This window comes from Chinchilla lanigera, unplaced genomic scaffold (genome assembly GCF_000276665.1).
Source record: "Chinchilla lanigera isolate Chin_1 unplaced genomic scaffold, ChiLan1.0 scaffold00012, whole genome shotgun sequence".
In the NCBI taxonomy this organism is placed as follows: domain Eukaryota; kingdom Metazoa; phylum Chordata; class Mammalia; order Rodentia; family Chinchillidae; genus Chinchilla; species Chinchilla lanigera.
The window spans coordinates 16,339,780-16,366,403 of NW_004955413.1; the positions used below are offsets into that span (position 1 = coordinate 16,339,780).

Sequence of the window (26,624 nt, forward strand, 5' to 3'; positions counted from 1 at the left end):
TGGCTCTCATCCCTTACCAAGCGGCCCAGTGATCCCCCGCCCCCTGGAGCGTCCTAGAAAGCTGGGGCTCAGCGCCAGCCGCAGCCCCCCGCGCTCGGTGCTGCGGTCAGCGAACCTAGCGGTGGACTCTCCGGGCCTCTGGGCTGCGAGCGAGTAGACCATGTGGGCCGGGCTCCCCGGAAAGGAGCCAAGGAGCTGCAAGCAGCGCCTCCTCCGGGGGAGGGGCGGGAGCTCAGCTCCGAGAGCTTTCCTAGGGAGTTGTCTTAAAGAAAGAGGAATTGTCCACCACTCCAGTTGCTTGGTTTACACAGTTTGAAGCAGTCATCTTTACTCGTTTCTCTTTTGCAAAACTGCAAATCACCAGCAACCTTGCACCCAAAGGAAGAGTGTGGGGCCGGTGTGTGTACGCGCGAGCGCGCCTGTGTGCAAACCTCATTTTCCCTTCTCACCCTCCCTTTCCTCTCGCCCTTCCTTCCTTCCCAGCTCGCTCGCTCTCTCTCCCTCCTTTTTCCAGCCGCAGCCGCTCCTCTCAGACCAGACACACGAACTTCTCATTTCTCAGCCCCTTTCCGCTTTGACCACCCTGTGCCATGAACTGGACGGACGGACTCCGCGGAGGCTTCCCTTGCTGCCCCGGGGAATGGCGATTCGCGTCCTGGGGCTGTTCCCGGGAGGATCTGCCGCGGAGAAAGAAAGAGTGATAGAGAAAGAGCTGCAGGAAGAGACGGGAGCCTCCATCTGCCGCGGGCCTGGCGCGCGCAATGGCCTCCAACGCGCCCCACGCCCCCAGCTCCCGCAGCGTCCGAGGCCCCCGGCGCGCGTGCAGCGGGCAGCATTTAAAATCCTGAAGTAGGAAGAGAGCCCGAGGATAGAAGTCGGGGTTGGGGGCGGAGGCGGAGCAGCGGATCCTCAAAGCCCTTCCAAGAGAGACAAGTCCAAGCCTGGTTATGCCAGCTTATCACTTGAAGTCTCTTTGGAGCATCTAGCATTGCTCCCGGAGTTACTCGAAAGCAGAAACTTTTCAGTGGACATTGGGCCTGGGGAGAAGAAGGGATTGAGGGGGGGCGGTGGGAACAGCAAGCGTGAGCTCCTGGCTCGGGGCGCCCCCCCAGGGGGACCCCGGCGTGGAGGTCGCACCATGGCAGTGCCGGCCAAGGCCGCCCGAGATCGGGACGAGCTGGACCGAGGCGGGGTGAGTCGTGCACACCCCACTTGGTCGCGGGGAGCCCTGGTGCTGCAGCCGCTCCGGCGCTCGCAGAAACTTTCCTCGGCGCTGTGCGCGGGCTCGCTGTCCTTTCTGCTGGCAGTGCTGGTGCGGCTGGTCCGTGCGGAGAGCGGAGGAGAGCTGGGGCCGAGTCGGGAAGAGGCGGCGGCGCAGGAGGAGGAGAAGGAGGAGGAGGAGGAGGAGGAGGAAGCGGTCCCGGGAGCAGAAGGGGGCGTCTTCCCCGGCGTTCGGGGAGGCGCGCCCGGGGGCGGCGCGCGGCTCAGCCCCTGGCTGCAGCCCTGGGCGCTGCTCCTCAGTCTCCTGGGTGCCTTCTTCTGGATGGGCTTGTACCTCCGGCGCGCCGGGGTGCGCCTGCCTCTGGCCGTCGCGCTGCTGGCCGCCTGCTGCGGGGGGGAAGCGCTCGTCCAGATCGGGCTGGGCGTCGGGGAGGACCGCCTGCTGTCGCTGCCCGCCGCGGGGGTGGTGCTCAGCTGCCTGGCCGCCGCGACATGGCTGGTGCTGAGGCTGAGGCTGAGGCTGGGCGTCCTCATGCTCGCCTTGACTAGCGCGGTCCGGACCGTGGCCCTGATTTCCTTGGAGAGGTTCCAGGTCGCCTGGAGACCTTACCTGGCGTACTTGGCCGGCGTGCTGGGGATCCTCCTGGCCAGGTACGCGGAGCAGATCTTGCCGCAGTCTCCGGCGGCGGCTCCGAGGGAGCCTCTGGGGTCCCAGCGGATTGCTGGGACCAAGGAAGAGATCCCGGGGTTCAAGAGGCGGCGGCGGTCCAGCTCCGTGGTGTCCGTCGAGATGTCGGGCTGCGGCGGCAAGTCCCACCGCAGGACCTCCCTGCCCTGCATCCCCCGGGAGCAGGTAAGCGCGGCGCCTCGGTTTCGGGGCGGTTCGGGGAACTTGGGAAGCGGCGCGAAGTGTTGACAACTCCCGGAAGATCCTCTAGGAAACGTGGTAGAACTTTAGACTTGGTGAGAAGCTGGCGTTTTTAATCTCTGTGTCTCTCACCGAGTATTTTGTAACCTGAAGGACAGACACGCGAAGAAGGAACACAACTCAAAGGCATTTGCCCGGGCTTCCTCCTCTGGGCCAACTTTTCTCAGATCTGTTACACCTGGTGTGTGGCTTCCCTGCCCTTTAAAGTACTCTCAGGCTTCCCGCCTTAGCAGAGACGGTAGAATTAGGCTTGGCTTTTAAGCAATGGGCGTTTTAAAAAATACAGATGTCCTATTTCTTTCTTTTTATTTTTAATGCAATTTCTTTCTTATAAAGTAGCAGGCAAACGTTTATGACAACAGTGAACAGAGTCTGCGCTGAAGCAGGACATGCTTGGAGCTGAGGCACTGATGCACACGTTCTGGTTTTGCAGGAAGTTTTACTTGCAGATGTGAAGTAATGACGGTGTCTATTGCTTTTTAAATATAATTGGGAAGCAGGCACTATTACATGGCAGTGTTTTGTATTCTGCACATAAACTTCAAATTGAGGGCTGTGTCTGAACTTCAGAATGGCTCAAAAAGTAAACCATGCTATTTTATGTCCACTAAAGAAATGACATTTGTCTTGGGCACTTACAAAATTAAGTGGATAGTTAAAAATTGAAATGGTGGATTCAGGTTTTACAGGAAACATGCAGGAGAGTGTTTCTCTGTGATAGCTTTCAGAAAGGAGGAGGTGGAGGACTCTGGAATTATGAGTAAAACTATAAAAAGTTTAGCCAGTTTTGATGGTGAGTCTCCTTAATATCAGTGAATGTTTTGGGACCATGGAAGAGTTGCTGGAAATGACATAAAAGAACAAATGCCAATTTCAAACACAAGGCATACCTGAAAAAACATACTTCTTTAGTTCTGTCCTTGAAGGTATGACACTTGATGAAGGGACGCCAGAAACCTAGTTATGTTCAGCAAATGGAAATTTACACTTTCCCCATTTAAATTCATACCTCTCTGTGGCACCATTAGGACAAATGTAGGGTGTGAAAGAATATTCTAAGGTATAGAAAGCCTTTTCTTTTTAGGTTATTTTGTGGAAAATCTTTTAGGTGTTTCCAAGAAATAGCAGTCACCACCATATGGTGTGGGTGGCTAGTTTGTTACTGAAATGGAGTTGATTACATAGGTTTGTGGTTGTTTGACATTATTTAGCAGAATAGATGACAGCATCATAATCTCTGTGTTTATTTTAAAAGAAATGGACTTATTGAGCTTCTTGTTTAGATAAAACAAATTTCTTGAGTTTAAGCTTACCCTAAGAGTAAAGGAAAAAGTCAGGCCACTGACTGATACGTAGTTGTGGTAGAAATTTAGAGATCATTAGAACAAAGTTATCTACTTCAGCATAAGCTAATTAGTATAGAAACACAGTGTAATTTCTTTCCAGGGTTATGGGAGACAATGTCTTTTAAACGAAAATACCACTGGTTTAAATGTGTTTAGAACAGCTCTTGAGCTATGTTCAAATGTGCTGTGGTCCAGGAAAACATTGAACCCTAATTTCTAAGAAAATCTGGACTTAATCATAAAAAATTGACTCCAAATTAATATCAGTTACCCTCTAAAATTACACTCTAAAATTTCATATTTACCTTTGAGAGAGTTAAGAGTGGATTAAGATAAGACGATATTTAGGTGACTAACCAGCTGTGTTAAGTAACCCACAGATTTTTATTGGTTTCCTCTGCCTTAAATTAGTACATGACTGATTAGAATAATCTGCAAACTTAGAAGAAAATAACTGAGCATCGCCTTTTAAAAATGTTTTGCTGATTAATGCGGCTGAAGAATTCACATGTGTAATCTATTTCAATCATTTTCTTGGGGTTACCTTTTTTTAAGGCTATCTTTATGAATAATGTCCTAAAACTAAAGACTATCTCTTATGGTAGATGGAAAAACAAGATTACGTTTAGCAGAAATTTAAATCTTTGACATTTTAAGGAAGACGTGTGTGTGTGTGTGTGTGTGTGTGTGTGTGCTACTGAAGATTAGTTTTTATGTATGACCCATTAAAGTTTTGCTGAGCTTAATTGTGGAGAGTGGGTGGGAACTAACATGGGATAGTACCTTATAAGATAGGGCAATATCTCATACGTTGACCTAACTATGTGAAAAGTTCAGGAGCTATATAGTAAATGGCTTATCTGTTTTATCATAAGGAAACAAACTTCTGCTTAAGGGTGCAAAGTGTACCACTGTCATTTACATACTTTATGAAGAATCGAAATAATTGTAAAACGAGCATATAACACTCTCCTGAATACTACCAGATTGGTTCTTTTCTAAAAGGTTATCTTTTCTCAACTCAAGGCAATGTTCATAGGAAACAAATTAATTTTAAACTGTACTGTATAGGTATAAAGCACAGAGACCTCCTGAGAATTTTTTTCAGTGTTGCTCATTGTGTAGTTCAAAGGTGAGAGAATTCCAGCATTTTTTTCTCCATATGTCTGACAGTGGCTACTTGCTTTTGGGTTCATTCTCTTCCATGGCTCTTAGTTCTAATGGGCAAAGAGAATATATGATAAAATTCTCTTAAGACAAACCCACTGACTGATATGTGTATTCTTCCCCCAACCTTCCTGTCAGAAACTTACATCTATAGAAATAAAGTCTATAGATGGGTTATGACATGTGCAGTTGAGTTTTGCAGCACTGATGCTAAAGATGATCTCTAGGAAGGATAGGAGAAAATAGTTCTAGTCTTTGATCACAAAAATTAATCAAGCCCTTGATGTGTCTGTTACTGCAAGTGAAAAAATCATTACTCTGAGTAAAGAATGAAGTTTATAGCATCTCTTTCAGTCTTGCAGGCCCAGTACCCTGAAGTCTGATTTTGTGGATGAGTGTGTCTAAATGTACTATTTAGGCTGGCAGTGTTAAGAAGGTAAATGTCTACTAAGATTTATACACCTTTCCTAAGTGGATTTTCACATCTGAGAGCAGCTGTATTTCACTCAGATTGCCACTGTACTTCTGCAAATTATGTGGATTTTCATAAATTATTACATATTATGCATCATTAATAAATATGTTGCTCACATAAAGTTTCAGTTATGTAATTTCTAACATTTGGAGATTGTATCTGAGGGGTGTCTAGTCTTTTTCTACATAAAAGAGTATAGTTGGTTACTTATTCTTCTTTAACTGCTTTGACCATCTTATGCATTCATTTTTGAAAGATTCCGAAACATATGGAATTTTATTTTAGGTACATTTTAAGAAGCACTTAAGATTTTACCTATAGTCTACATGCAAGGCATGACTTTTTCCATCACTGCATTTAAATCATTTAATGATATAGTTCTTTTGTGATAGATACAACATGAGTCAAAAAATATACAAATGTATGCTCAATATTATGTTGTTAAAAACCAAAATTGTTTCCTATGACTATTTCTCTAAGGCCTCAAACATTCTTAACATATATATGAATGTAAAGTAGTCGTAATGTAAGTTGATTTTGAGTTGGTTATTGAAGAAGAATCAAGTTTTTCATCATTGATATGAGAAGAAAGCAAAAAGGAAAACAAAACAAAAATAGAAGAAATAAGTTGGATTTTGATGGAAGGACTGCAACGTAGGCCTATAGTGGACTTTCTTATTAATAAAACTGTTGAACTTGATTTTAAAAGGTAAAATACACAAATATTTCTTCCACACATATAGTTTACCCTTTAAATTCCTACATTATTTTAAGATGACATATATTTCTCAAATGGAAGAAATTCCCAAAATAATGATGAACTTTACAGCTAAATTGTATGTTCTGTCCCATTTCAGTAGTATTACTTGTGATGATACAAAGAGAAATCTTGATTATTTCTGACTTGGTGACAGAATTAAAATTAAGTAATGTCAACTTCTGAAAATACTGAAAAAGGAAAACAGGATTTTATTATCCCCTGGGAAAGGTGAGGGAAAAGAAGGTTTTGTTTTCCTGTGATTTAAAAATTGTAATTTTACTTTGCGAATACAGATATTTAAGGCATACTGAAAAACTGCTTTAACTGACAGAAATAGTCAGTGAATCTATATAAATTTACAGAGGTTGGAAAGAGTGAAAACGGTCATTTTATTCTTGCTGTATTGAGTTTGAAATGTAAAAAGTTAAAACTGTAGAGCTGAAAGAAATGCTGTGTATGCCGGGCTGTCATGTTAATTAAATAAACAACCAGAACACTGAGTCTGTGTATGAAATACATTTTGAAAAGTCTAGGGGGAAGGGTTGCAGGCGGGAGTGGGGGGCTGAGTGACACAGGATGAAAAGACATTCATTATATCTGTAGCGACATTTGTGTGAATTTGTTACATTAGGAAATTCAGCTCTGAGGGTAATCTCCTCAAGACTCCAGTTGAATAAAGACCCTACCAGATCTAATTTTACTTCTGTTTTGAATATGTTTCTCATTTATTATGTTGAGGTAGTATGCTTATGAAGCACAAAGTTATAAATCTGCCTATGTATTATATTTTAAGATGAAAAAGAAAAGATTTGCAGTTCCTCTGGTTTGTGTCAGTAACAGCCCAATAGAACCTAGTTGACTTCTTAGAGAGTGCGTGTTAATCTGTAAAAACAATGAGTTTTTGAATTAGAGTGGGAATTGTGTTTTTAAGAAAATATTGCTGCGCAATGGACCCTCTTGAATATACAAATATGATCAGTGCCGCTACTGTATCATATGCGATCCTAAGAGAATTTTGAAATGCCGAGGCCTTACCTTGGACTGGGCAAGGGAATGTTTCTTTAGCTTTATAGAATGATACCTAACCTTATGTGTCGATGATGACTCACTTGCTTAGTTCCTGTATGTCTCTTGATCCGTGGAATCTTCCTCCTTCCTCTTTTCTCTGTGATATTTATAATCGTATCTTGTAAAAAGTCCTCAAATACATATTGAAAACTCAGTTATGCTTAACTTCTACATATATGTGTTTAATGAAGTTCTATCACATAATTCTGAAGAACCTCAAAAAGTCCCCAAAACTCCCTAATCTTGTATGAAAGATGTGTTCTGTTCATTTTCTGGGGAATATTATTCCTTTCTATAGACAGAAATCGAATCCATTAATGGGGAGCTTTTTAGTTTTTTTTTTTTTTTGTTTGAATAAGGCTACCCTGGGGAGTTAACTTTGCACTGAGAATGTACATTCATGCTGTTCTTATAAGTTCAATGTACAGATGTAATCACTGAGGGAGAAAAAGTCTGCAGGATGTGCCTGAATTGTATATCAGAGGAAGGTCTGGTGGGAAACAAAAAAATATTAGCTGGTTATACATGTTCATTGTGAGTATCTTACTGTTTTAAAGAAGCAGCTACTTGTAGCTCATGTCATCCATAAAGGCCCTTTGATCAGTCAACCTGTGAAATGTGGAGCCAGCTTGTTTTTTTCTGTGTTAGACCTTGTGCTAAATATCATAGGAAAATTATACACAGATACGACACCACAGCCGTCCCTCTGGGGCTCAGAGCCTAGTTAGGATAAATGAGGCATCAACACATAAAAAAAGAGGAAGTCACAGTAAAATATTAAATGAATACATAGACAAAAGGTAGAGGAATGTACAGAGTATTTTAGAGCGGATTTTTAACCTTGATCCAGGACCCATTCATCTTTTCACTGAAATTATATACAAAACAATTTGTTCATTTTTATGGTGTCAGATTTTGCAGAGGTCTTCAACAAAGATTGGTTAAATGTGTGTTGCTTTAAATTTTGAGCAATTTTGTGTTTAAAGATGTGAAGAGTTTTTCTTTGTTTTTTTTTTTTTTTTGGTTTTTCTCCGGTACCTGGAACCAAACTCATGACCTTGCGCTTGCCAGGCAGGCGCTTTTTGCCGCTGAGCTAAATCCCCAGCCCCGAGTTTTCTTTGTAATGGTAATTAATTTAGTGTATACTTGTAGTATCTTCTGAAGTAAAGATAAAAATAGTAAATTTCCGTGGAGAGTCCATTGAATGTGTTCCTACCTATAAGGTAGTTTAAGACTGGAAGTAGCTCGTAGCAACAATATTTAACAAGCTGTAGTTAGTAGACTAGAACTAGTTGGATTTTAGAGAGAAGGGCACCGAGGGAGAGTTAGCTATACGTGTACTGACAGCCTGAGGCAAAATGGCTCTGGTCCAGCCCCTCTTAGACTTGAGGGTGCTGGTGGTAGAACAGACAGGGAAGGGTTCAGCCAGGTAATTTTAGGTGTAGGTGTCATTTGTGATTTTACATGTTCTAAATTCTCCTTCAGAATTAGGAGATTGAGAAATCAAGTGGAGCATCAAATGTACAGATAACAGAAAACTTCTCCAAGCCCCTGCAGTGAATCAAACAGTTCCAAATAGCCTCTGGAATGTGTTGTTCTTAGCTTTGTCCCGTAGTGAACATGGACTGCAAGGAGAAGCCCAACTTGGTAGACTCTGTCTCATTACACAGAAGCATCCAATGGCGGCTCAAATATTGATTTTTCCATTTCAATTTTTCAATGTATCTATTTAAAGATGTCCAGGATTTCAAATTCAAGGCAAAGAAACGATCCCCAAATGAGTCAAAACGCTTCTTTGTTAGCGCACATAGTTGATGACTTGTGTGTACTTAAGATATTTTGCCCAGTTTCCTTAGCAATCCATTAGAATGTAAGTAGGGTGCAATAGTAAGATTGTTACCATTTAGAGGATAGGAATCTATTTGAGAAAAGACCCAAATTAAACAACTTGCGCAGGTTTGATTTTTATGACAACTGTCATGTACTATTAAGGAATCTGTGGATGATGGTTAGCTTCCAATTAGAGCCTGCGTCTAACAAAGAATACAAATTCTTAAGGGCACTCGTGTTACTCACGTTCCTTCATTCTGAAACGAGCCGTTCTCAGGGGCACAGTTTGCCTGTTGGGGTATGGATGTGCGTACTGTGTGTGAATGTGTGTGTCTTTGTGATTTCTCCCTGGCAGGATAGTGCTCTGATTGTATCAATTTAGTGGAGAAACAGTGTCACCCAGTGGCTTTGATGAAAACAGTCCTGTAAACATTGTAGATAAGTGCTGTTCAGTAAAAACAGAATAAAATAAGTATTTATTTTCACATTTCCTAATCGTTCCATAAGTAACAAGAAACAGCTGTAACATAATATGCTTTCACCATGTATATCATCTCAACATGTGATAAAAATAAAAAGTTGAGTTATTTACGCTTTGCTTTATGTACCATCTACATAGCCGATACTTGTTTTATGCTTAAGGCATATCTCGTGTTTGGTCTGCCGTTTCAGCAGTTCTGGAGACACATGTCACTTCTGACTCCCATATTGGATGGTCCAGCTGTACATTTGGAATGGGCTGGAGTACTTAAATACTAATGTCATCTCTTCAGTTATAATGGAAAAGCTATGTCGAATTAATGATAACAATAAATAACCTTTCAGACTTTAAATGTAATATTGATACCTCACTTGGGTACTCCAATAGTCGGAGAGTTGATTTTTGCCATTTTATTTATTTCACGTTATCTCACATGTTTAAAACTATGATTATTTAAACGGGAAGAGGAATTGAGAGGAGTCCTTAATGAAGAATCCTTGTGCTAACCTCGTTGATAGTACCCATGCTTCCAGTTAATTATAAATCTGCCTCTCATAGTGGTTTTTTTTTTCCTCCCAGTCCTGAGGATTGAACACAGGACCTTTGCACTGAGCTACATTCCCAGCTCTTTTTCAGTTTTTATTTTGAGACAGGGCCTTGCCAAATCACTAAATTGCACAGGCTGGGCTTTAGCATGTAATCCTCCTGCCTCAGCCTCCCAGAGTAGTGGGATTACAGGCATGTGTGACTGTGCTGACTTCTCTCATAGTTTTTTATGTAACAGGGATGGCTTACAGATCCAGTGTGAGCACATCACATGTTCATGGTGATTAGTCTATAATTAGGTTATCTAATGTCTCTTTGGAAATGAAAGTGCTTATGTTTGTAGTACAGGTTGTTATCTTTGTAACTTAGGAAACTGAGGTGACAAACCTGCTAGTAACTTTAATGGATGAAAATTAGGAGTGTCTGCAAAGGGCCGATGACTCCTCACCTTTGCTTGTGTAAACACCACTTCCATGGGTGCAGAATGAACATGGTTTCGTTTTGTTTAGAGAGAAGGTTGCAGCTTTTTATGGTGTGGAATTTCTCAACTAAGACTCCAGATTAGCTGGCTTTTGGAGCCATTTTCTGAGTTCACTTTTTGGGTTGTGATCTCAAAAGAAAAAGTCAGGAAATGTTTACTGTCCTATTTCTTGTGTTACTTCCTCAAACTCAAAGAATTTGTTAATTCTAGGAATAGTTCCAACGTTACATCAATAATTAACAAGAAAGGCACTTTGTACACATGACATGTTCTTCTATATAGATATATAGGTCAACATTTTAAAAATGCATTTTCTTTGTGTATAGTGGTTTCCCTGTGGAACAAGGCAGAGTGTTTATTTGGCAGTGTAGAATAAAAGTAGTGAAATATATAGATAATCACATATCACTTAGAAAATAATCTGTAAAGATCAGAAAGCAATAAAAACATGCTCTACAAAGAAGTGCACTTGGATAAAATAAAGTAATGTGGATTCAGGTTTACTTTAGTGGAGCTAATTTATTTTAGATTTGTAAAGAATATCTTGCCATTATAATACACTTCTATCACTTGAAAGAGTTCATATTTGAATGTAACTTGTCATTTACCCTGGCTAATTTTTAAATTGTTTACATTTATTGGTTGTTATGAGTTTTTCTCTCAATCCTCTCTTCTCTCCTTCCCCCTCCCTCTCCATCTTGTTTCATGTCCTTTTAACCTAATAAATTCTTCTCCCTCAGAGTATATAGAAAAATGTAGGGAATGCCTTTCAGTCTTACAGAAGCTTGTGTGAATATTGAAATAATCTTATGCAAGATGCTTGTGAGTTTGGGTTAGTGGGATTTTAGTAAAAATTATCTGCCTTCTGAAATACGTTTGAGTAACTGAATATTTATGTGGTGTCTGTAGTGTTTCCTCCTCTCTAGGTACAATCTGCTTCAATAAACATAATGGAAGTTTGAAGTCCCAGCAATATTATTTTGGGGGCAATGTTGTATTTGGTGGCAAACTGACGTATTGCTATGTGGAATCGGCGTCCTTAGTGCATTTTTCAGCTTGCACAAACGCAAAGAGAAAGGAAATGACTTTCTTATTTTTACTCTGTGTGTTTCAGAGGGTCAAAATGAATTAATGGGTTCATTGAAGAAATGCCTCTTGGGGTGTGAAAGAATCAGAATTTCAGGGTCCTCTGCCTCAGTACCATAAGTCTCCCACAGCTGGGAAGGAGGGAACCTGTGACAGTCTATGCTTTCTGGAAAATTTGCTTTTCTAGTCTTAGAATTGAAGACTTCAAATTCAGACCACAGTTTTCATTATAAAGCAAGTCAGTGCATGTAGCCTGAAATTGTGTAGTAACTGAGTTGATTTAAGGCAACTTGGATAGAAGAAAAACAGACTATTGATAAGTTGGCAAGCTTCCATTTTTAATATAGATTTTGCATTTTTGTTACTTTTTCAAATATTTTCTTGCAGTGTCACATAAAGGGCTGGATTTAAGCATATCTTTTTTTTCATTTGTTTTCTGGTACCGGGAATCAAACTCATGACCTTGTGCTTGCCAGGCGGGTGCTTTGCCGCTGAGCTAAATCCCCAGCCCCTAAGCATATCTTTACTATTAAGAAATTCCCTGCTCAACATCAGTCCTGATTACTTACGTTTTGCTCACTAGCTACTGTCAAGGTCGTTATAGTGTAAACTTTAGGAATAGCTTTGAAATTAGGGTATATGGTTGTAATATTTAAATCTTGGAAACAGCCCAAATACCCATCAACTGATTAATGGATAAAAAAAGATGTGAGTTTTTTAAAAATATGTACTACTTAGTCAAAAAGAAGGATAAATTTGAGCCATTTATAGCTAACTGGATGCACCTTGAAACTATACTTTTAAGTGAAATAAGTCAGACACATGTAAATATCACAGTATCTCTCTAGTGTGAGCAGCTGAAAATATAAATAAGAACCAAAATGTATAATAGATATTGTCAAATAGGAAGAAATTATTCAAAAGGAAAGGGGAACTGTGGGGGCAGGGGAGGGAAAAGAAAATGTGAAAAGAAGAAGAAAATGGAAACAAAGCTTTGTGAATAAGGAGAGGACCAGGGGTGGAAGGGAGGGGAGGGGAATGGGACAAAAGAAGAGGAATCAAGATGTATGATGTAGGGGCTGGGGATTTAGCTCAGTGGCAAAGTGCCTGCCTGGCAAGCACAAGGTCGTGAGTTCAGTTCCCGGTACCGGAGAAAAACCAGAGAAAAACCAAAAAAAAAAAAAAACCAAAAAAACAAGATGTATGATGTACAGGTACTAATTCCCGATAAGTAATGTGATCATTGTGTATGCCTACATTGTACCCATAAACTTAATTAAATTAAAAAGAAAGAAATTAGGGTATAAGTTGCAGAAAATAAAAAATTAAAATCTTTTCTAACTCCAAGTAATGAAGAAAAAATAAAATGACTATTTTCTTCCATTACCAAGATTGAACAGGTGTTAAATACTCACCTTTTTATATTCATAGTCTGTATTCTTTTTGGAGAATAGAGCTGTATTTCCTGGAATGTCTAATGTAAAGAAAATGCCATCTCTATTGTATCCATTTAATAAATTAGTTAATTTTTTAATGGTGCTGAGGATTGAACCCAAGACCTCTCTTATGCAAGCTTGTGCTCTACCACTAGGCCATACTTCAACCCTTAGTTTATCATTTAGCTGTGATCACTTACTACATATATCTTGAGGTAGTTGCTTCTAGAGATGACATTATAAAATTGGCTTATTTAAAGGATCATCCAGCCTCTGTGCTAGTTCAATTATGCTGAATGATCCAGAAGTTTGGCAGAGTAATTTCAGCCAAAATGAACCAAAAACACAACAGTTTATGAGGCTGTTTTGAAAGGCAGATTTTACTTTATCCAATCATTTTTCCTTGGAACACCTAGTTTTTAACAGAGCTTGAATTATTAAAATGGGAAAATCTAATTCAAGTAAGAGTGTTTGTTACCATTGTTTTGATACTTACTGGGGATATTGTCCTGTTTTGATTTGTCACTGAAATCATGGACATCTCCTTTGAGTATATTTATGCCATTTATCATGAGTTTTGATAAACTTAGGGATGCAATGTTTAGAAAAAACTTGTTTCCAACTTTTACTGCATGTCAGATGTGTTCATAGATTTTCTAGAAAGAGGACTGACAGCTGTGAGACAGTTCTTTGGATATATTTTTTAAAATATAAAAATGGTTTCTATTTGAAAAATACCTGCAAAACTCAGAAGTTAGTTAGAAGTCCATTAGAAAGAATAAAGATGTAATCCAAAGCTCTGCAAATGGGGAGGGGAGGAGGGGTTGAACAGAGAGGGTAGGGGAATGGGAAAGAATCAAGTTATATCCTGTACAAGTACAAATTCTCTATGAAGAATGTGATTGTTATGTATATCTAAAATGTACCAATAAAATCTAATGTAAAAAAAAAAGCTGCAATAGAAATCTAAAAAATCTAATGAGCCATTTCTATAAAAGTTTAGAAGCAAACCCTTAACATCTTCATTTTTGGGAGCAGGAGCTGACTATAGTATCTTGCAGAGTGACAGTTTTTACTCTGGGGGAATTGTTTTTGCTAAATAAACAGAATCTAATTTACAGCACAGTTGGTAAGGTAGTAGCCACAGCTTGTCCACTTCCCTTCATTCCTCTTTATTCCAGTAATGAATGGATTGACTCTTCTTAAGCATTTTTACAGAATGACAGCTAGTGCTTTAAACCTTTCTCAGTGGAACGTTGTAAAGCCATTGACTCGTCCTAACGAAAAGCGTGAGAATGAGGCTGGGAACAGGTACAACAGAACACTGATAAGGAAGTTATCTACAAAATGGAATGGCATTCAGTGAAGGTAACCCATAAAAATGACTGTACACCACCACTGCTAGTATTTTGCATATGAAGAAAAAAAAACTTGATGAAAATCAGGAGTAATTATTTATTGTGTGGCCTTTAGGGGGATATAATGTTGGCGCTCAGAGAGTCCCTTGCACAGTGGGGAGAAAACCCAGCTATGTGTTAGCTCAGGATTAGTCCTTAGAGTAGAGCACTTAGGGTGTGGTCTGTGTAAGAGTGGTTAGTGCTGTTCATAGCTTTCCTGACATTTGTTACTTTCCAATGCATTCTCATTCTTTAGTTCCCTGGGACATTTATCACTCTGATTATAAATATAGTATGGTGACTCTCTTATGAGACCAGAATTGATTAAAACTGTCAGCAAGTAAGGGTATCATATTAAGATCCTAGGGCAAGGATGACGAACCTTAGAGCTTTCAATAATAACAAACAGCTGGCTGTGACACGCCTGCTATAGATTCACCACCACTGTCTGAGGGCTCTACTTGATGTTCAGTATTTGCTACATTCTAAGCAATTCAAGATGTCTGTATTCTTTTCCCGTGTTGATAACCATCCTTATGTAACTCATGCCATGTTAAGGTGTTGTTGATGAGTTATAACAACAAATGTCTCTGATTAATAGATTAGTCAACTTCCTTTAAATGCTTGCAAAGTCTCTGATGAGATTGCCTGACTTTACCTGCTTAAAATTACAGATCATTTGGCATTTTCTAAATTGAGTTGCATGCTGTAATCCCAGAGTTCAGTGTGAATGAAAATCATCTAGGAGACTTATTACAATTCTGAGTCCTAGAACCTACCCTCAGTTATTCTGATTTGTTTAAGTGTGGAATCAGTTGTAGAAATCTGCAGTTTGTAAAGGAACACCCCAGGGGCCTCAGTTGAGAAATACAAGACCCTGATCATTTGTCTATTAAAACTCTATAGGAAGTTCTGATGTTTTCCGATATGATTCAGCAGATCGTTAAAAAGTACTTGACTCAGACAAGAAGGCTGAGTATTGTAGGAAAACAAATGTGTATACATACCTGTACCTATGTACTCCCATGCGTATACACCTATAATTTATAATTACAGAAGTTTTTTTTTGGTACTTTGAATATCAGTTTCAAAGTACCCAAGATGAGGTACTTTGGAATGAGGAATAGCAAGGTTTTCTTTCATATAGCTCTTTTAAGAAAAAAATGTTAAACAAATGTCAAGTAAACACAATTAGACTGAAACAGACCAAAGCTTTGAAAAATGTACAGATTTCTTGAACCATCTGAATGTTAGTGATCCTACTGATATCATAGGGATAATATAGCCTGCCTTTTAAGCTTATTTTAATGGAAACATTGGACAGGAGTTCTTAAAAATCTAAAATATGCAGATTTACTGGAAGTTAATTACAGTGTTATTGCAGAGTTACTTAAGTTGCAACCAAAGTCATTGGCAAATGAGCCCTGATATTAGGTGAGGTAACAGCAGAACAAGAGGAGTCTGGCAAGGATGGCCTCATTTGCTTCAGAGGAAAGGAGTACAGTGGAAGAGGATCGAGATGTATTTAGGGATATTGGTGGAGCCCTGGAACATGTTAACAAAATCGGCTGATGGTGCTGTGGAGAGACAGCTGTGCAGTGTGCCACAAAACCAGACCTTACAGATACTTGGTTTGTGCTCTAGCTGCCATTATAATCCATAGTGTGTCTTGAAAAAGCAAAATTCTTTTGTAGTTTGTTTTCATGACAAACTTCCCAGCTAAGCCTTTTGTTTTTCTATTTGCTGATAGTACCACTATTCTCCAATAGCAGGGACTTCCTGCTTGCTACCTGTGTAAAGCAGCAGGTAGCAATGGCTCAGCCCCGCCCTCAGTAGGAGGCAGTGATTTTGTTAATCACAGAAAAGATATTCCTCCAGGTGCCCCATTTTTCCTTTAACCAGCTTCTGCAGGGCCCTATTCTAGGCCTCTATCCTCAGGCCATTTTTCATCTAGAGTTTTCCACTTACTGAATGATCCTTCATTCTAGTCAGAGGTGGTTATTTTGGCTTGGCATTGGCAGTAGTGAGAATCCATAAAAATCCTGCCTGGGATAGTTGTCCCTTTCTTAATTGGGTCAAAGGAAATCCTTTGGGTTTCACTTCTGTAGTGCAGGAGGAGATGTTGGTAGGTGAGGAAGACTGTGGAGGTCTCTGCACAACTGTTGCTTCGAGGGGGATGAGACACCCACTGGAGGGGTCGGAGTCAAGGTTTGCAGGGACGACAACACAAATTATTGGGGAAAGCCATAGAAGCTTATTAATGTGCCCAGAAAAGAATCTCAGAGTGCGATTGATTGCCCACTCTACCCTACCAAGTTCAGGTGCTTATACTCCCTTTTTCCAGAAGTAAAAGGGAGCTGGAGGAATGTAGACAATTTCCAGGGCTAGTAAGTGATTATTAGGGGGAATTCATAGACCTTGGAAACAGAACTTGGAGGTTGTTTCCTTTGGAATTTGAATGAACCCAAGAGACAGACATTATCTTGTGACAAAAGTTCATCCAGGTGTGGTTACATTCCTCCACACACACACACCCTCCCCTGTAGATAATAGATTTCAGGAAGGGAAAAGAAGGTAGTTGTGTTTTTTTAGGTGGGTTCAGGCAGATAAGGGACTATTAGGGTCCTTCTCTGCACCTGCAGGAGAGAGGGTCAAGAGGCAAAGGTGTGTGTGTGTGTGTGTGTGTGTGTACGTGCACGCATGTTTGTGCGCTTGGGGGGAATGAAGGGGAGGAGAGATCAGAGGAAGACCAAGGAGACCTTCAACCTTGCGTCCAAGGCTATTTCTCCAGCTTAATACATCTAAACAATACACTTGAGGTATTTTTAAAAACTTTGTTATTTTCTTTTTTTCTCCCCCAACAAATGCTTTTGAGAAAGAAAGGATGTGATCAGCATTATGTTGAACAGGCTCTCAGGCTGTCTGTATTGAGAATACAGTAGATGTTAGGGTAGAAGAAGGGAGGTCAGTGAGTGGGAACTGGACAAGCAGGAGTGATTTACTACGGTCCAGTGTGCCTGCTGCCCACCATTCAAACTGACCAAAATCCAGGAGGCAGAAGTTGGTAGAAGGAGTCAGGTTATTCAGGGCTGTCCCTGAGGAAGGTAAGAGAGCCTCTCCACTTTCTGCCTTGAGGGGCCCAAGGGTGCAGAGGGCCTTTGGGAGCAGTGGGGAAGGGATCTGCTGCTGAAGGCTGCTCACATTCCTCTCCTTAGAACATGAAAATGCGCTTTCATCTTCTAGGCGGGCATCTGCATTTTCCTTTCAGACAGATACAGTATTCTTCTACAAGTTATGCTTTGCATTAGTTTATGATGTAATAAGTACTGTTTATTGTGGAGCCCTTTGGATGGAGATTTGGGGCAGAAGGACAAAGTGAGACCACTGCAATTAGTGTGACTAGCTGGTCTGCTCCTTGAGGATAGAGAGTGAATTTTTTAATGTTTTTCTTTAATTTAAGGATCTGTATTAAGGAAATACAGTACCTGTCTTTATTTCTTGCTTGGAAAAAATCTGACCAGGCCAGACCCTGTAGTGCATACATGTTATCCCAGCTACTTAGGAAGCTGAGGCAGGAGGATTTTAACTTCAAGCCTGGCTTGAGCAACTCAGAAGACACCTCTCTCAAAACGTAGAAAAGGGCTGGGGAGGTAGCTGGGTTTGATACTGAAGGGAGAGAATAGTCTGGGTCACCCTCACCTCCTCCAGAGCAGTTTCCCCATTTTATCTTCTGCCTGTGCCTTCTGGAAAATGTATAATTTGTAGATCTGGCCTTCAGGAAAGCTGTAAGATGAACTTACATGGAAATAAATTTTAATCAAGCCATCTCAAACTCTTCAAAACTTTTTAGTTTTTAGGATATTATAACACAAAAGTTGCTATTGAAATTTTAGTTTGACGTAAATGTCTTAATATTTTAAAATAAATTTTTAAAAACTATGTCATAACCAAGTTAAGTGCCACTCCCAGGCTCTCCCTCTTAAACAGATATATGTGCAGCTGACCCACTAGTACTTTAAGTTGTGATGTAGTAGAAACATTGAACTGTTCCAAGAAAGCTCAAAGCTCTCTTAGCATCCCATTTCCATCAAAGTCAAGTTGCCAATTCATCCCAGTCCTTCTTCTGGAGGAAATGCTTCTGTTTTGTTTTTATGTTTGAACTCAAGGCATTTGTCACTCTTCTGAGAACTGCAGTGATAGGTACTATAAAAGGAAAATGTTTAAATTATGGCAGCTTAAGGATATTGTAACTTTTATGCTTCCTAATTCTGTACTATAGTTTTTCTCTGGTTATGCAATATTTTATGTAGTGCTTGGGTACCAGAAAGGTGAGGAATTGCAAAACGTGTGAAATGATGAGTTTTTAATCACATGGGCAAAAAATTTTTGATGAGTGGAAAAAGAAATCAGGAAACATAATTCAGGATAGAGAAGGTTATCATCTACAGTATATCATGCACAGCAGAGAGGAGACTTGTCATTTTTATTGTTTGTAGAAGTGAATCATGGATGAATTATTTTTCAGTTCTTTTCTGTATTTTCTAGGTTCTCAATACTGAACACATTTTATCACCAGAGAAAATTAAGCCTTTACAAAGAAATGTAGTCATCTGATATTTTTCCTTTGGATCTATTCAAAGAAAATTTATGAGGGCCATTTACCTAGTGGTTGTTTGTCTTGCAGGCAAACAACCTGTTGGTCCTTTTCTGAATAACAGTGTGATATTCAATACTGATGGAAGCATTTTTGGAATTAAATCCTGACTCCTCACCCAAATTACTGCACAGGTTAAAAGCTTTTTATAAGATCAAAGGTCAAACTGTTGCATGAACCTCCAGAAATAGTTCCTGAAAGTATTGATTGACATACACACTATTTTTGTAATTTTATTAGAGATGTAGTTCTTTGAAAAATAGACATGCATGTGTACTGATATATGCACCACCGATATACTGACGTATGTCTCCAGTTTGCAAAAGTTTTTTGCCTATTGTTATATATAAGGTAGTAGCAAAAACTCTGTGATCCAATGGTGGTATCTTGACATAAACATAAAAAGTACTGCTTTAATAAGGGGAGAAAATTCAACACGTGTAAGGAGACTGTTAAGCCTACTTCACTGATCATTGGGCCAGTAAGGTTGGCAAATAGGGTAAAAATCATCTTCCTAATGATTGTTTTTCAAAGTGATAAACATATTGTAAAAGAAAAGTTGCTTGAAAGAATTCTACATAATGTCACTTATTAAATATATAGTACTGTATAATTGTTCTACTAATTTGTGCATATCTCCTATACTTGGTTATATTTTACATTTTCAGCTTCCATCCATAAGTTGCATGCATCAGTATAATGAAGGTAGGGGCTGGGGATTTAGCTCAGTGGCAAAGCGTCTGCCTGGCAAGCGCAAGGTTGTGAGTTCGGTTCCTGGTACCGGAGAAAAACAAAACAAAACAAACAAACACAAAAAAAAACCACAAACAAAATATAATGAAGGTATTTCTATATTTGGATGTTTTATGTGCCGAGCTACACTATATGTTTTGCTTGTTAGGATTTTGTTGATTATTTACATTTTCTGTGTAAGACTATGGGATGTTACATTTCCAGTTGCTATTGCTTGTTTAAATAAATGAACAGGGAAAGAGAACAATGTGTATATAATATTTTAAAAATTACTTCCCTATCTAGAATTATTAATCATTTGAAGAGCTATAAATTTCTGTAGGAATAAAGTTGAGACTGTTATGTTAGTTTCTATAACTACCTAAAAAATAAGGACTGTAGTCTTGTGTAAAAGAAAAAAATCTTTTCAGAAAATAAATATGACAGAATCAGAGATGATAAACAAAACCTAACTTTACACAGAATCAGAGGTGATGAACAAGAGCTAACTTTACTCAGGCATTCCAGCCATGTTTTACTGTTTTGTCCAAGTAGAGTTAGCTGGTTAACACTAGCTGATTATGTTTGAGATGACTGAGTTAAAGTAACAGAGCCTGGTAGTCATTTCCTCTCTGAGAGCATATGCGTGGGGGAGGGGAGAATATATTTGGTGGGAGGGTAGCACTAAAGTTTGCATCTGGCTGGAATCCAGATCTCACAGCCTTGCAGGTCAGAGATGTAATTTTTCCACAAAACCAGAGGTTATCCGTTGCTGAGGCACACTAATAGTAAAACCGTAATTCATCAATCAGAATGTCAGGTTATTAATTTACACTGGGGAATTTCACTGTAAGGGAGACCAGAGTGCCAGTTCTTACTAATAAATACTGCTTGTTTCTAGTGGGAAAGTCACCTTTAGCATGGTTGGCTCCCTGACTGCAACTGGGGATCTCTGGCTTGTGGGAATTCTCCTTGGAAAACTCTCACTGTTTGCATTTTTATTCCAGGACATTTGAAGAGTGCCCGCAACATGCCAGGAAATAGGAGATTGTTGGGGGAGGATTGAGAAACAGACCACCTTGTACCCCTCCCTGAGCTTGCAGTAAAGACACTACATTAACCCATGACTATTGTGCCCAGTGATAAATGCTCAGAAACACAGAAAGTCATGGGAACTTTGCTCTTCAGAAAGGTCATAGCTAAATATAATATTCCAGTACCATCACGCTCTTAGCATGGATTTCTGGTAAAATGCTATCCTCTTTTCTGATTTCTTTTTTCAATTTATTCCCAACTTTTTCACATGTTTGTGTTAATAGTATGCTGCCTAGAATCAGCTTTGGTACCCTATAAAAAAATGCATTGGGAAACTATTGCTTCTCTGAATGAGCATGAGGCCTAAAGGATGGGAGGAAAAGAAAGAATAAAAGGTCATATGTTGAGCTGGATGCCAGGAATGCAGTGAAGAGATACATGGAACAGATAGCCTGGCTTTTGGGGTGAGAAGAGAGGTGGGGTGGTAGGAAATTGTACAAGATAACATAGGAAAAGTAGGGGGTGGGCGGAAAAATGGAGTGTTTTAGAATTAGACTGAGGAATTTAAATACTGTCTTGTGTCCTCAGAGCGGGAAGTGTTGTTGTGGTTAACCAGCGAGTGATAATGAATAGATTACACCTAATTTTGATAGCGGTGGAGGAGAGGAGGACCAAACTGGACACAGAGAGATGTGAAAGAGTCTTCCTGTGGTGCAAGTCCAGGGCTTATAAAAGTCCTAGTTAGAGACACTGAAGATTTGTTAAGCAAGTGGTGGTCAGAAAAAAAAAAAGATGATGTGAGAAAAAAAATTGAGAATTAATCCTGCAATGGGCAGGATTAGTCAGCAATTGATGGTTGAGGCTGTTAACAGAGAGCCCGAGCGCCGCTGAAGGTCGTGATCCTGTGGAACTAGCCAAATAGTGATGGTTCTCCATGAGTGATTAAGCATCGGGTCAGTTTTTGTTTTTTTAGTGCTGTGGTAAGAAGGGGAAGATGATGTGTTTGCGTGATTTGGCCATATTCAGTAAGGTCCTTTTGCAGTCTCATGGGGGCTTGATGTTTTGAGGGTGTCCCGTTTCTTTTATTTACAAAATATATGTTAATATCTGTTTAATACCAGCCATTTTCATTCTCCAGGTTTCCTTGCTCAGCAGGGATCTGCTTTCTAGAGCTGGAAGCTTCTTGTGGCCCATCTATAACTGGAAACAGAAAAGTTATTGGTTGGGGCCATTTTAATTAGCACACAGACTATCCTTCTGTTGGAGTTAAATAGGGTCCTCAATCTTTCTGCTCTTGGTGCTGAATCTTAGTGAGGAAAGGGATCTCCAAGTTGTTAGACTGCAGCAGCTTTTCTGTGGAAGCCTCTGACAATCACCAGGACAAAGTACCATTGTGCCTTTGACCATGTTTTATAATTTCATGGGGGAGATTCTTATTTTGCAGCATGTGACCGCTATGAGTGGGGGAAGTCATCAAGCGATGCATAACCTTGTATATTTATCAGGCTGAGTTGAACTTCAGTTTATTCCTTGTCTTATCCTAGATGCTTACTATGGATTACCTTTAAAAAGAAAGTATGAGGGCGTGGGGCAGAGGGGCAAGGGAGGAGAGCGGGATGAAGGCAGAGGAAAGAGAAAAGTGGCTATGTTCAATACTAGCTAAGTATCACTTTGGATGTTTTCATAAACATCATGTATTATTTATTCTTTTCCACTGAATGGTATAACCCACATGATATAACCTCTATTGGTCTCAGTGCTCTTGATTTGTCTTCATATAGTGAATTTGCAGAGGATTTTTTTTTTCTCATTTAGGTGTGTGTTGTTTTTCTTGGGAAGCTTCACTGCTGTTATATTGTGGGGTTGGATAGAGGGAATTTAAGGCAGAGCTAACTTTAGAAGAACTCTAACACGTGAGTTCCATGAACGCTGTGCTCGATCACTGTCATGAGTGGGAACCAAGTTTCCTTCCACACTGTATCCTTGTCTCGTTCCTTCTCTCCCCTTTTGGCTATTGGGATCTTTTGGAATTTAGGAGTCGAGAACCTGGTACAGCAGTTTAGCTGTCATCTTACGAGAACAAAGCAGAATGTGATTATCCTCTTTTCTTGTCCTAACAGTAACCTATGGAGCTTTTTATAACATATTTACCTAAGCAACCCTGGAATTACTCCATCAAAATGTAGCTGGGCAGGCAAGAAGGAGGGTATATGATTTTGTGACATGCCTGCCAATGAACTAGTAGCTTAGTTGGATTTCAACACCCACTTTTCTCTCCCTTTTTTGGTCAGCAAAATTACATATATTTATAGCTTTGACTTACTCATTTTCATGGCATTGAGGATGAAGCCCAAGGTGCTTGCACTGAGCTGTTTTTTATCTTGAGACTAGTCACTAAGTTACCCATACTGGTCTTGAACATGTGATCCTACTGCTTCAGATTCCCAGGGTGCTGGGAGTCCAAGAATGTATCACCACACCTAGCTAGATTTATAGTTTTTATCAATAAAATCTTTGAAGACCTTCACGTGAGTTAATACTATGTTCCCTCTATCTGTGTTGTGCCTTTGGTACTTTGGACCTTCTGTCCTTGTTTGATTTAGATACAAACAGGAAGATAGCTAAGGCTTTTGCTATACTATCTTCCAATGATTTATGAATGGCTAGAAAGAGAAAAACTGGGAGGAAGAAGTACTGTGCATTTGAAATTTCATCAAGTTTTAGGACTGGAAATATATTCCATTTTTCCACTTTCTCTTCATTCTCAGTAGATCTTGAATACAAGAGAAATTTGCATTAAGGTCTAAGGATGTAACTCAGTGGTAGAATGCTTGCCCAGCATTTATAAGGCCCTGTGTTCAATCCCTACTAACACACACACACATCCCTGCACCTACAGTAAGTTCAATAATGCCTTAGATATTTTGTTGCTTTAGAGTTTTTGATATGCAAACCCATACATAGGAAAATAACCAGTATGTTAGTGTAACATTTTGTCCATGATTTTGTGCATTAGATTTAATACAAATGTTAAAACACTTTGACAGATCTATAACTGTCTCTGAAAGTCTCTAAATTTTAGGTCTAGAATATAGGTGGAAAAGCAAGACTCAAGATTTGATGCACCAAATTATAGTGGCTCTTGGAAATGAATTTTCAGTGGTGAAATTAACTTTCTATCTTAGTTTATCTCTTTGCAGTGTTGTAACAATAGATCTTTCTCTTCTATGAGGATGAACCACCCATGTAGGCTTTTTCAAACACTGATGTAGCTGGACGCTGCACACATACCTGTAATCTCTGCTACTCAAGATCCTGAGGCAGGAGAATCACAAGTTCAGAGCCAGCCTGGGTACCTTAGACTCGGTCTCAAAATAAAATGTAATAGTACTGTGAATGTATCTCAGTGGTAGACTTTCCCACTGCTTCTCCACCAGCCAAGCATGGAACAATAACTACAAAATCATTAATATACTCTGAATTTAGGTACTCTCTATAAAGAGACCTCCCACCTGCCCGCATCACCTTTGTAGTGAGCCACCGGGACAGTGTATGTGTCCTATCCATCCGGCATGTTCAAGAAATAGAAAAGTGTCTACACCACAGCTCTGGATATTTGGTCCAAGAGAGTCATGAACCTAATTTGTGCCCCAGGCAAGCCTTTATTTTCCTGGACAAAGTTTCTCCTTTTTTCTTTTATTTTAAAGAGAAGAAGAAGAAAAATAGAAATAAAATGAAACAGTTTCAAATCAGGTAATAGAGTAACAATAATTAATACATTGTGTATAATTATCTTCATAGCAGTTACTCAGAGTACAAGATATAGACATTAATGTCCAGGCAATATTAGCACGAATCTATCATCTATCTACTTATCTGTCTGCTTATCTATCTATCTATCTATCTATCAATCTATCTATCTCCCCCTTTTTCTTCATTCCTTTCCCCTTCCCTGCACTACTTTCTCTTTTCTTTTGAACAGTTTCTTCCCAGTTCACAATATCTATTGTGCCCTTTGGACCTTATTTACTTGTTCAGAAATTTAAATAAATATAGCTTGGAGGAAGAGCCTTTTTAGTTTTATCTGGCATTAGCAAAATCTCTCCAGAAGCAATGTTTGGCTCAGTATTTTCACTGGTCGTTTGGATTTTACTTCTGGCTATAGTTTCTGGTTTTCTACTGCTGATGGCTGAGTATTTAATAATTTTCCCTCATAAATTTATTTTCAGTGGTTTATAGGTTCGTGCTTGTAGCTTATAGGGAAGTCATAAAAAATGCAGAGAGTAACTGCAGTACTGAGTTTTCTAAAAGTCACCTGTGCATTTAAGATGGTGTGTTTTATTTCTTCATGATTGCGATAAATCAGACATCTTTGTGGCACTTGGGGCAATAAAAGAGGGCTGGCTTTATTTAATGCTGCAACAAAATGGACTACTAAATAAAAGACTTGCACTTGAAATATTTTTATCTAAATTTACTACTCATTGGTGTAATAAATGAGCTGTCTGTCAGAAAAGCATTGTAATAATCTTTAATTCTACATATTCTTCCAGAAATACCAACTTGTGTAATTATGATCTCCACAGAAGAAAATATGATTTTAAAATGTAAATAAAATATACATGAACTTGAACCAGTTATTTGCTTACTGTGTGTTTTCTGACTTTTAAATAAAGTACTGCATTGATTATCAACTGGAGCTAATTTTGCTCCTTGGTCACATTTTGATAAAGGCTACAGAGCTCTTTTAGTTTTTAGGACTTAGACGGTATACTGGCTTGGCAGTAGGCAGAGCCTGGGATGCCATTGTTAAACATATTACAATGCATAGACAGCTCTTGTCAACAAATAATGCTCTGACCTAAAAAGTCATTTGCACCCAGGTTGAATAAGATCTTAGGACATTTTGTATTTATTTTTTTTCTCCATTTGGGTAGGAAAATGGGATAAATGGTAATTTTTTTTTTTTTTTTGCTTGTTCTGGACATGAAAATAGCGATAGCAAGATCCACTGGTGGAGAGAGATTTAAGTGTAGCACGGTGATCAGGATGCAGGATGTATCATCAGATTTGTGTCACAGTCTCCACTCCAGCCACATGTTATGTGTCTGGCTATGGGTAACATGATTAATCTCTCTATGGTTGAATATATTCATTTATGAAATGTGGAGACTAAATTCTGTCTTGCAGACTTGCTTTGATAAATAAAATTATGTTTGCAGCATGGAAGATATCACGTGACCACTGTTACTATGTTTAGAATGTAATTTGGGATTGCTAGTGTAGTATTTATATAGTTATATAGGGACTGAGATTGTAGATATATTAGCTGTAGAGATAAATTTCTTGAATGAACTGTGAGAATTTCTCTACAGTTTAATGAGTGGTACTAGGTAAATATTTATATATGTATATAGAAAAAAATATTTGACAACCTAGGGATGTATTTGGGAATGCAGCCTTCAAGATAGGAAATTAACATGTAAGAAAGGAAATTATTATCAGATATTACCAGTGGGATTTGTTAAAGAGAAAAAAGTCCTTTTCCTTTTTTTATGGTAAGTTCTTCAAATGTTATTTTGTTTAGTTTTTCCCTAAGAACATATATGGCTTTTGTGACTAAAAACAAACAAACAAAAGAACCCCCCCAGGCATTATAATAACTAAAATCATCTCATAGTTTCCCACTATAAATCTTGTTGAAATAGCCCTCTCCTAATTTGTAGGGTTACCCTCTTTGCTTGTTTATCTCTATAGTCACCTTTCTAAAAGTGGCTAAGCTCTGGGGCCCATTAACATTTTCCTGGCATGATAAAGCTGGTCATATTGATGCCTTTATCTCCTATGTTGGCATGTGGTGCTATCCTCAATGCCAGTGAAATTTGGTCTGGGTAGTAAGCAGAGGAAGAACACTGTGGAATTTATAACTTGAATCACCAAAGCCAGGACTATGTCCTTGACTAGGTCCCCTTCAGCAGCCA

At 39.4% G+C, this 26,624-nt stretch overlaps 1 protein-coding gene across 1 annotated transcript in view; it reads left to right on the forward strand.

Moving 5' to 3' along the window:
• Positions 1–1,047: 1,047 nt before the first annotated feature.
• Pde3a (phosphodiesterase 3A, cGMP-inhibited) overlaps positions 1,048–26,624 on the forward strand; it is a 301,905-nt gene continuing 276,328 nt past the window's right edge. The window contains exon 1 of the mRNA XM_005379045.2: positions 1,048–2,074. Within this exon, the coding sequence (XP_005379102.1) occupies positions 1,139–2,074 (936 nt within the window). The 5' untranslated portion in view covers positions 1,048–1,138. The remainder of the gene's footprint in view (positions 2,075–26,624) is intronic.